General features: G+C 42.2%; 1 protein-coding gene across 4 annotated transcripts; it reads right to left on the bottom strand.

Annotated features, from left to right (window-relative positions):
• Positions 1-7,192: 7,192 nt before the first annotated feature.
• On the bottom strand, positions 7,193-11,536 carry LOC107129874 (uncharacterized). 4 transcript variants are annotated; one of them, XR_010587118.1, is made up of 5 exons: positions 10,803-10,897; positions 9,854-9,970; positions 9,548-9,704; positions 7,693-7,866; positions 7,193-7,605 (listed from the first exon to the last, which is right to left on the bottom strand). XR_010587118.1 is itself a non-coding variant. In XM_045389851.2 (4 exons), exons 1-4 carry the CDS (start codon positions 11,464-11,466, stop codon positions 7,410-7,412), a joined length of 1,107 nt encoding a protein of 368 aa, XP_045245786.2. In that variant the 5' UTR covers positions 11,467-11,536; the 3' UTR covers positions 7,193-7,409. The 4 variants fall into 4 exon arrangements, 2 of the variants coding, with proteins under 2 accessions (XP_045245786.2, XP_045245787.2); XR_006697105.2 differs by lacking the exon at positions 9,854-9,970 and having other exon boundaries at positions 10,803-11,536; XM_045389851.2 differs by lacking the exon at positions 9,854-9,970 and having other exon boundaries at positions 7,777-7,866; positions 10,803-11,536.
• Between the last annotated feature and the right edge of the window lie 534 nt (positions 11,537-12,070).

Raw genomic sequence — 12,070 nt, forward strand, 5'->3', positions numbered from 1 at the left:
GCCCACATCAAAAAGTTAGAAAGATCTGAAACTAACAACCTAACATCACAACTGAAAGAATTAGAGAAGCAAGAAGAACTCAACCACAAAACTTCTAGAAGACAAGAAATAAGTAAAATCAGAGCTTAACTGAAAGAAATTGAGACATGAAAAACTGTTCAAGAAATCACTTAATCAAGATTTTTTGAAAAAAATAAGATAGGGCACTAGCTAGACTCATAAAGAAGAAAAGAGAAAAGATTCAAATAAACAAAATTAGAAATGAAGGGACTGTTACCACTGACCCCAGAGAAACAAAAGTAACCAGCAACTACTATGAACACATCTACACACACAAACTAGAAACCCCAGAAGAGATGGATAAATTTCTGGCCACATACACCCTCTCAAGACTGAACCAGGAAGAAATTGAGTCCCTGAACAGACCAATAACGAGCTCCAAAAAGTGAATGAGTAGTAAATAGCCCACCAAAAAAAAAAAAAAAGCCAAGGACCTGATAGATTAACAGTCAAATTTTAACAGATGTACAAAGAAGAGCCAGTACCATTCCTACTAAAACTACTTCAAGAAATAGAGAAGGAGAGACTCCTCCCCAACTTATTCTATGAGGCCAGCATCATCCTGATACCAAAGCCTGGCAGTGACACAACAAAAAAAGAAAGCTTCAGGCCAGTGTCCTTGATGACCATCCATTCAATAATCCACAACAAAATCCTGGCAAACTGAATCCAGCAACACAACGAAAGGCTAATTCACCACAGTAAAGTAGGCTTCTTCCCTGGAATGGAAGATTGGTCCCTCATGGGCAAATCAATAAAATGTGATTCATAACATAAATAAAACTAAAGACAAGAACCACGTAATTGTCTCAATAGATGCAGAAAAGGCTTCCAGTAAAATTCAACAACGCTTCATGTTAAAAACTCTCAATAAATGAGGTATTGAAGGAACATACCTCAAAATAATAAAGGACACCTATGACAAACTCACAGCCAACATTATACTAAATGGGCAAAATCTGGAAGCATTCTCCTTGAAACCCACCCAAGACAAGGATGCCCTCTCTCACCACTCCTATTCAAGATAGTATTAGAAGTCCTTGCTGGAACAATCAGATAAGATAAAGAAATAACGAGTATTTAGATAGAAAGAGAAGTCCAACTACCTCTGTTTGCAGACAACATAATTCTCTATCTAAACCCTGTAGTTGTGACCCAAAAGCTCCTTAAGCTGATAAACAACTTCCACAAAGTTTCAGGATACAAAATCAATGTACAAAATTTGCTAGCATTCCTATACACCAAGAAGAGCCAAACTAAGAGCCAAATAAGAGAGGCAATTTCATTCACAATTTCCACACAAAGAATAAAATACGTAGGAATACAGCTAACCAGGGAGGTGAAAAATCTCTACAATGAAAATTACAAAACACTGCTCAAAGAAGTCAGAGAAGACACAAATGAAAAAATCATTCCATGTTAATGGAGAGAAAGAATTAATATCATTTAAATGGTCATACTTTCCAGAGCTATTCCTATTAAACTACCAATGACATACTTCACGGAAGTAGAAAAAGGTATTTGAAAATTCATATAGAACCAAGAAAGAACCTAAGTAGCCAAGGCAATCCTAAGCAAGAAGAACAAAGCTTGAGGCATCACATTACCTGACTTCAAACTATACTACAGCACTACAGTAACCAAAACAGCATGGTGCTGATGATACTTAAACAGACACATACACCAATGGAACAGAACAGAGAGCCCAGAAATAAGACTACATACCTACAACTATCTAATCTTTGACAAAGCTGGCAAAAACAAGCAATGGGGAAAATATTCTGTATTCAATAAATAGTGCTGGGATAACTGGCTAGCCATATGCAGAAGATTGAAGTTGGACTTCTTCCTTATACCATACACAGAAATCAACTCAAGATGGATTAAATACTTAAATGTAAAACCCAAAACTATAAAAGCCCTGGAAGACAACGTAGGCAATACCATCCTGGACATAGAAATAGGCAAAGATTTCATGATAAAGACACCAAAAACAATTACAACAAATGGAACTATTGACAAGTGGGATCTAACTAAACTCAAAAGCTTCTGCTCAGCAAAAGAAATTATGGATACAGTGAACAGACAACCTACAGAAGGAGAAAAATTATTTACAAACTACATATCTGACAAAGATCTAATATTCAATATGAGGAACTTAAATTTACAAGAGAAAAACAAACAGTCCTATCAAAAAGTGGCTAAAGAATTGTCTATTCATGTCCTTAGTCTACTTTTTGATAGGATTGTTTTTGTCTTGCTAATTTGTTTGAGCTCATTGTATATTCTGAATATTAGGTCTTTGTGAGATATACAGATTGTGAAGATTTTCTCCCATTCTGTGGATTGTCTGTTTACTCTGTTGACTGTTCCTTTTGCTGTGAAAAAGCTCTTTAGTTTAATTAAATCCCACCTATTTATCTTTGTTTTTCTTGCTGTTGGGTTCTTGATCATGAAATCCTTGCCTAAGCCAATGTCTAGAAGGGTTTCTTTGATGTCGTCATCTAGAATTTTTATAGTTTCAGGTCTTAGATTTAAGTCTTTGATCCATCTTGAGTTGATTTTTGTATAAGGTGAGAGATGAAGATCCAGTTTCATTCTCCTACATGTGACTTGCCAATTAATCCCAGCACCATTTGTTGGGTAGGGTGTTCTTTCCCCACTTCGTTTTTGTTTTCTTTGTCAAAGATGAGTTGGCTGTAAATATTTGGGTTAATTTCTGGGTTCTCCACTATGTTCCATTTGGCTGTGTGCCTGTTTTTATACCAGAACCATGCTGTTTTGGTGACTATGGTCTTATGATATAGTTTGAAATCAGGTAATGTGATGCCTTCTGATTTGTTCTTTTTGTTTAGTGTTGCTTTGGCTATGCGGGCTCTTTTTTGGTTCCATATGAAGTTTAGTATTGTTTTTTTTTTTGTTCTATGAAGAATGATGATGGTATTTTGATGGCAATTGCATTGATTTTGTAGATTGCTTTTGGTAGTATGGTCATAGACAATTCTCAGAAGATACACAAATGGCCAACAAACATATGAAAAAATGCTCAACATCACTAATGATCAGGGGAATGCAAATTACAACCACAATGCAATACCACCTTACTCCTGCAAGAATGGTCATAAAAAAGAATAATAATAGATGTTGGTGTGAATGTGGTGAAAAGGGAGCATTTCTCCAGTGCTGGTGGGAATGTAAACTAGTACAATCACTGTAGACAACAGTGTGGAGATTCCTTAAAGAACTAAAAGTAGAAGTACCATTTGATCCACCAATCCCACTACTGGCTATGTACCCAGAGGAAAAAAAAAAAGTCATTATACAAAAAACATACTTGCACACACATATTTATAGCAGCACAATTTGCAATTGCAAATGTGTAGAACCAATCCAAATGCCCATCAATCAACGAGTGGATGAAGAAACTGTGGTATATATGTACGATGGAATACTACTCAGCCATAAAAAGGAATGAATTAGTGGCAGTTGCAGCAACCTGGATGGGACTGAAGACTATTATTCTAAGTGAAGTAACTCAGAATGGAAAACCAAAGATCATATATTCTTACTTACAATTTGGAGCTAAGCTATAAGGATGCAAAAGCATAATAAGGACACAATGGACTTTGAGGACTCAGGGAGAAAGGGGAGAAGGTGGTGAGGGATAAAAGGCTATAAATTGGGTTCGGTGTATACTGATGAGGTGATGGATGCACCAAAATTTTACAAATCACTAATAAAGAACTTACTAATGTAACCAAATACCACCTGTTGCCCCAAAACCTATGGAAATAAACAAAAAATTTTTAAGTGGGCAAAGGACAGGAATGCTTTTCAAAAGAATACATATGTGTGACCAACAACCATAGAATACAAAGCTCAGTATCACTGACCATTAGAGAAATGCAAATCCAAGGCACAGTGAGACACCATCTCACACCAGTCAGAATGGCTACTATTCAAGTCAAAACACAACAGATGCTGGCAAGGTTGTGGAGAAACAGAACATACACTGTTGGTGGGAATGTACATTGGTCCCACTGCTGTGGAAAGCACAACAGTGCTTTCCTCGAAAGAGCTAAAAGCAGAACTATCACTGAACCCAGCAATCTCATTACTGGGTATACACCCAGAAATCTCATTACTGGGTATACACCCAGAGGTATATAAATTGTTCTATTGTAAAGACACAAGCACATAAGTGTTTATTGCAACACTATTCTCAATAGTAAAGGCATGGAATCAACCTAAATGCCCAGTGATGACAGATTGGATACAGATAATATGGCACATTGTGGAGGAAAAGTTAAATATTAAATTTGACCTCAACTGAACAGGGACACAAACAATGGTCACTAAGTCCTGGAACGAGTTGTGTGAGCCCCTTGAGGCATCCATCCAGTGCTGTTTCGGAGAAATAGTTATTGAAAAACAACAGACAATTGCAAAAACTAGTTGACCTTTTTGTGTTCCTTGAGCCCAGATGCAAAGGGCCCTCATGACTGGGTCTCATGACAAACAATTTGTTACAAAAAGAGCTAGTTTCCCAGACCACACCAAAGCTTCATGGGACCTCTCCTCATCTATGCACGGACTAGTGGCCAACTCTGGAGCCCAGGCTCTTGCTTCCCAGCCTGGTGATGAATCCTCCATAGTCTGGTGAGTGTAAATTTATATATATATACACACACACACACACACACACACACACCCCTTTTCCCTTCTCCCCTTCCCATTACAATTTGTTTATTATTTATATCATTGGTTTATTAGGTGATTTGCTTATTATATCTATATTGTCATATACTTGGGATAAAGTCTGTTTACCCTTAAAAGTATTGTGTGTTTCTTTTCTTCTTTCCTCACACATTTCCCATACAGAACACACATATGCACCATGGAATACTACACAGCTACATGTTCTCACTTATAAGTGGGAGCTAAATAACGAGAACTTATGAACACAAAGAAGGAAACAACAGACAGCAGACACTGGGGTCTACCTGAGGGGAAGGTGGGAGGCGGGAGAGGAAGAGAAAAGATAACTATGGGGTACTGGGCTTAATACCTGGGTTATGAAATAATCTGTATAACAAGCCTCTGTGATATGAGTTTATGTAACAAACCTTCACATGTACCCCCGAGCCTAAAATAAAAAAATCCTTTATGAAAGCTATAAGATCTGCTCCTATGTGTTTGTATGTCTATATGTGTTACATGTATGTGATAATATTTTGTAAATAAAGCTCGTTCTTAAGTCAGTAAAATAGAAATGGCTTTACAATTATCATATATAATTAGATACTTGCTTGATTTAACTATGATCTTATGTCTTTTGTTGAGAATTTCTGGATTCAGGGGGTCTTGAAATGTGACCATGATGAAGTATGGAGACATGTTCTCAGTGCCTAGACCAGCAGCTACAAGCCAGAATCAAGCCCAGTCGGCCCCTTCTTTCTGTGCTTTTCCTGTTCTGCCTTCTGGCTATTTTAGGAGGGGTTGGATCCTCCAGTTACAGCCTTCACAGCTCTGTCTTTAGTCCTGATGGACTCAGGCAGGCCCTGATCTTCATAGTTTTCCGGGGTGCCATGTGGCTACTTGGGACCTAGAATTACTGAGGGAAGGCATTAGGGATGCTGCCTGTGTCACATTTCCAAAATTCAGTTCAGTAATTTAAACTCTTACAGTCATGTTAAATTAAGTAATAAATAACCATAAAATATCTGGAGTCAGTTGTAAGCTAAAATAGTGAAATATTAACCTTTAAAAATGAGTTTAGGTCTATCTACCATGACATGTTACTTGTATATGGCATAGAAAACCTAAATATCTTTAGTTCTGTTAATAAACAGCAATTTGAAGAACTATATTTCTTAAAAGCGATAAAAGGGTTTTTATCTAAAAATACTGATGTTTAAGATAGTTAAAAATCACTTTTTAGGGTTTTCACTGAGAATTGGGGCTCCTAAGACTTGATTACTAGATATGAGAGAAACAATTCTGCATACACAGTATATAAAAAGCAAGATATGCTTTTTTTTTTTTTTTTCTTTTTTGAGAACGAGTCTTGTTCTGTTGCCCAGGCTGGCATGCAGTGGCATGATCTCAGCTCAGTGCAACCTCTGCCTCCCCAGTTCAAGCGATTCACCTGCCTCAGCCTCCCAAGTAGCTGGGATTACAGGTGCCCACCACCACACCCGGCTAATTTTTGTATTTTTAGTAAAGACGGAGTTTCACCATGTTGGCCAGGATGGTCTTGAACCTCTGACCTCAAATGATGCACCCGCCTTGGCCTCCCAAAATGCTGGGATTACAGGCTTGTGAACATATGCTTTTGATGATAAAACTTATAAAGACATAAAAGTGTGTTTTAATTTTTTTTTTTTGTTTGAAGTTACTTAAAGGTTTCAAATTGAAGAAGTGAAAAAAAAAAAACTAGATAAAACCAGATAAATATGGAAAGTTGGGGGAAAATGCAAAGCATAGGTTCACAAAAATCTGGGATTAAAAGATGACAACATTTGATAAATTTATTTTATTTTTTAAATATCTTTTTTTTTTTTTTTGAGACAGAGTCTAGCTCTGTCGCCCAGGCTGGAGTGCAGTGACCGGATCTCAGCTCACTGCAAGCTCCGCCTCCCAGGTTCACGCCATTCTCCTGCCTCAGCCTCCTGAGTAGCTGGGACTACAGGCGCCCACCATCTCGCCCAGCTAGTTTTTTTGTATTTTTTAAGTAGAGACGGGGTTTCACAGTGGTAGCCAGGATGGTCTCGATCTCCTGACCTCGTGATCCGCCTGTCTCGGCCTCCCAAAGTGCTGGGATTACAGGCTTGAGCCACCGCACCCGGCCTTTTAAAATATCTTAAATATCTTTTAAATATCTTAAATATCTTTTAAATCTATTTTATTTTAAGTTTAGAGGCTGGGCACTATGGCTCATGCCTGAAAATAATAAAATGTTCTTGTCAATTGTGTCTAACTAGAACAACTTAAAGTCATTTCCACTGTAAATTGCTTAATTCTGAGGCAGTTTCTGAAAACTTCACAAGCTTGCAAAATCCTAGAGTATTGTGTCTTTAATGAGGTTCATGAAAGTATGGAGAAGGCCCTGAGAAGCACTCTTGAATACAAGTTTTTGAGAAGTTTAGAATTATTTTATTTGAACTGGGTAAGAATTCCCAGAACTTTAATGAAGAGACTGACTGGTTTATAAAACTGTTAACCCAAGCAGAATAAAAATCAATTGAATACCAAGAAAATACTTTGCCAGATTTTCATGCCAAATCAGCCAGTATTCAAATTGTCTGGATAAAGAATTTGAATGAGCTGCAGAGTCCAGGTCAAATGATCTATGATAATCCCTGGTTAGTCCGTGCCATGCACCGAAGTTGAAGAAACAGTCCAATGTTAAGCATGGAGAACCAGGATGTCTTCCTTGTCCTTCCCGAGTTCTGAAAGCTTTTCTTATTAAAAGTTCTGCATTCTGCTTCCTGGGTGTGAGGGGAAAGCAAGCCGGCAGAAAGAAGGCTCCACTGCTCGTCCCTCCTGCAAGGACACCAGATGAACAACTATTAATATCCACATAGAAAAGACATTTATAAGAACCAAAAATCAGGTGAGTACTCAAAGTACCTGGTTTTAACCTCATATCACTGAAAGAGACACTAAAGAGAGAGAAAAAACAGTCCTGAATCACGGGTGCTACCATTTCCTCACCCCCAGCAATGATGGCGTGGTGCAGACATCACTCTGGGTTCTGCCGGAGGGAGACCACAGCAACTGTGAGGCACTGAACTCTGTGCTGTCCTATTAGAGCAGAAAGGAAAACCAGACCAAATGCAGTTAATGTCCATCCACAGAGGGATCATTTAAACCAGTCCTAGCCAGAGGGGAATCAGATTCCAGTGGTTGGAACTTGAGTGTTTGGAAACCTGGCAACTGAGGGCTCCAGGACTCTGTGTATCTAACAAAACTTGAAAGGCAGCCCAGGCCATCAGGACTGCAACTCTTAGGTGAGGCCTAGGGCTGAACTGGGCCCAGGGACAGTGGACTTGGTGGGGGGGGAGGGCATGCAACATACTGAGACACGAGCTGGGGCAGCCAAAGGAGTTCTGGCATTATTACTCCCCTAACACTAGGCTGCACAGCTCCTGGCTCCAACAGGGACCCCATCCTTCTGCTTGAGAAGAGGAGGCAAAAGAGTAGAGAGGAATTTTTCTTTCATCCTGGAGACCAGTTCAGCCACAGCAAGATAGTGCACTGGTCAGAATCCTGAGGCCTCCTTTCCAGGCCCTGGCTCCTAGACATTCCTAGACACACCCTGGGCCAGAAGGAAACCTGCTGCCTTGAAGAAAGAAACAAGTGCTGACAGCATTTATCACCTGCAAACTTGAAAACCTTTGGGCTCTGAATAACCAGCAGCCATACCCAGGTACTATGTCAAGGGCCTTGGATGACCCTCATCGACTTGCTAGATTTAGGGGACACTCAGCACATTACCAGCTGTGGTGACTAAAAGGCAAAATTCCTTCTTAGGAAAAGTAGAGGGAAAATTAAAGGGGACTTTGTCTTCTCCCTTAGGTACCAGCAAGGCCAGAGGTGGGTAGAGCACCAAGCGAGCTTTCGGAACCCCTGATTCTAGGACTTGATTCTTGGTTGACATGTATGAAGCTGCCCAGGGCCAGTAGGGAGCCCACTGCCCTGAAAACGGCAAGTCCCAAGCCAGGCAGCATTCATTACAAGCTGACAAGAGGCTTTGGGCCTTAACGGAACATTGGTGGTAGCCTGGCAGTACTCACTGTGGCCTGGGGTGGTGGTGGCTACTCTGCCTTTAGAAAAGGAAGGGAGGAATAGGAAGGACTATGTCTTGTGGTTTGAGTGCCAGATCAGTTGCAATGCAATAGAATGTCAAGTGGACTTCTAACATTTTTGACTCTATTCCGTGACCTGAATGGCACTTCTGGACCCAGCCAAGGACTGAGGAACCTCACTGCCCTAAAGGAAAGGACACAGGCCTGGCTGGCTTTGCCATCTGCTAATCGTAGAGACCAAAGGTCTTGAGTGAACATAGGCAGTCTTCAGAAAGTGCATGCAGCAGGACTTAAGCAAGACCCAGTGCTGTGCTAGCTTCAGGTCTGATCCAGGGCAGTCATAGTGGTGGTGGCCAGGGGTGCTTGTGTCTTTCTTCTCCCAGCTTTAGGTGGCTTAGAACAGAAAGAAAGACTCTGTATCTTTGAGAGAAAATAAGGGTAGGGAACAAGAGCCTTTAACTAGTAATCCAGAAAATTCTCCTGGATCTTGTTGAAGGCTGTCAAGGTGGTACTTCTATGAGTCTGGAAGAATTACAGCATTATTGGGTATAAGGTGCCCCATAAAGCAGATATGGCTTAGATCACAACACCCAAGTCTTTTCAAATATGTGAAAAGCCTTCCCAAGAAAGACAGTTACAAATAAGCCCAGACAGTGAAGACTACAGTAAATACTCACCTTTTCTCTTTTTTAATTTTATTTTTTAAACCTCTCATATAGTGCTGCATGCCTAAGATTTTAATGTCCAGACAATGAAGAACATTTACTAGCATCAACACCATCCAGGAAAACATGACTTCATCAAGTGAACTAAATAAGGCACCGGGGACAAATCCTGGAGAAGAAGAAATATGTGACCTTTCAGACAGAGAATTCAAAATATCTGTATTAAAAAAAAAAAAAACTGAGAGAAATTTAAGATAACAGAGTAAAGAAATTCCTAATTTTAACAGCTAAACTCAACAAAGAGATTAAAATACTTACAATAAATTAAGCAGAAATTCTGGAGCTGAAAAATGCAATTGGCATGCTGAAGAATGCAGTACAGCCATTTAATAGCAGAATGGATCAAGCAGAAGAAATAGTGAGCTTGAAGACAGGCTATTCGAAAATACGTAGAAGAAACAAACAAACAAAAAGAATAAAAACAACGCATCATGCCTACAGGATCTAGAAAATAGTCTGACAAAGACAGATCTAAGAGTTACTGGTTTTAAAGAAGATGTAGAGAAAGAGGGAGGGGTAGAAAAATTTATTCAAAGGGATGATAACAGAGAACTTTCCAAACCTAGAGAAAGATATCCATATCCAACTACAAAAATGTTATAGAACATGAAGCAGATTTAACCCAAAAAAGACTACTTCAAAGCATTCAATAATCGATCTTCCAAAAGTCAAAGATAGAAAAGTTCTAAAGGAAGAAAGAGAAAAGAAACAAATAACATACAGGGGAGCTCCAACACGTCTGGCAGCAGACTTTGCAGTGGAAACCCCACTGGCCAGGAGAGAGAAGCAATAAATATTTAAAGTACTAAAGGAAACAAACTTTTACCTTAGAATAGCACATACAGCGAAAATGTTCTTCAAATACAAAGAAATACTGACTTTTCCAGACAAACAAAAGCTGAAGTATTTCATGAATACCACACCTGTCCTACAAGGAACGCTAAAGGGAGTACTTCAATCAGGAAGAAAAGGACATTAACGAGCAATCAATGGTCATCCAAAGGTTAAAAAAAAAATCCTCACTGCTAATAGTATACAAAACAAAGCAGAATATTATAACACTACAGCTGTGTGGTGTGCACTCTTATTCAAAGTAGGAATGCTAAATAATATCTAACCAAAAGGAATAACTACAACATTTCAAGACATAGCACAATAAATATAAATAGACACAACAAAAAGTTAAAAAGGGAAGGGATGAGCCCACCCGTCCTGAGCCGGCCGGATGTGGTGGAAGCTCCGGAGCTCGGGAGCCAGGGGAAGGCCTGGAGCGTGGGCGGAAGGGAGGCCGCCCCGAGAGCCGAGAGCCGGAAGCCTGAGCGGGGGACTGAGGCCGCAGGCGCCCCCCAGCAACAGCAGGGCGGCGCCACATTGGTCCTGCCCTTGGCCTGGGCCCCTGCGACGGCGGGACGCTCCGGGAGGCCGGCGGAAGACGCAGCGCGGCTGCCGGGCGTGGAGAGAGACAGCTGTCCGGGGCACCGGCGAGCGGCTCGGGCGTCCGGGATCCGAGCCCTGCGGCCCCAGGGTGGCGGTGACGCCTGGAGTCGTGCGGGCGTGGCTGGGCCGGGCGCTTGGGAAAGCCAGGCGCCGCTGCTGGCGTCTATGCCGCACCACCCTGCAGGCGCCGGGTCTCCTCTGATCTCGTGAAGCTCAGCAGGGTCGGGCCTGGTTAGTACTTGGATGGGATTCCGCCTGGGAATAGCGGGTACCCTAGGCTTTTGGCTTTCGGCTCCCTCCCTCTTTCCCCCTTTTGTCTCCGTGCTTCCAAACCACCCCCTGACTCTGCTCCCCCTTGTCCGCCCCTGCGCCCCAGCCGCAGCCCAGGACCTCCTCCTGAAGGTCGCCACTGCAGCACCGCCAGGCAGCAGCATCCCACCTCTTCCACCCGGCTGCAGCCCCACCAGGAGCCCAGCTCCAACCCGGGCGGGAGGGGACCGACCCTGAAGGGCGAAGGCGTGGGTTCCCTGAGGTCCCGGGTGTCCTCCCGCTCCCCGGACGCCCGGGCAATTCAAACATTCATCCAGCGCCGCCGCCACTGTCCAAGCCGGGGGAAGGGGCAGCGGGTCCCACAGACGCCAGCCAAGACCTGCGCTCCAGAACCCGCGGGCTGCTTTCCAGGGGGAAGAACATTGTCTTCGCCCGCCACGAGGAAATCCGTCCCTGTGCACCTGGTTTCCCATTGCCACCGGCTTCGTGTGAACTGCAGTCCCGAGAGACCCAGGCCTCCGGCCATGGACACGCTCGGCGCAACGGCTCCCGCCAGACGGACGGGCGCACTCCACAAATTTCGGGGTCCACCGCAGCAAGAGGACAGGGAGAAGCAAAGGAAGGACCCTGTGACACGCACCCCCAAGGCAACCAATGAATCCAAGAAAAAACACGTCTCAGGGCTCCGTTGATTTTCCCGCATGGGGGACCCTGCCCCCCTGTTCTAGCCCGGCCCAAGCACCCTCCACCCTACCCTGGCCAGTTCAA

This window comes from Macaca fascicularis, chromosome 5 (genome assembly GCF_037993035.2).
Source record: "Macaca fascicularis isolate 582-1 chromosome 5, T2T-MFA8v1.1".
In the NCBI taxonomy this organism is placed as follows: Eukaryota; Metazoa; Chordata; class Mammalia; order Primates; family Cercopithecidae; genus Macaca; species Macaca fascicularis.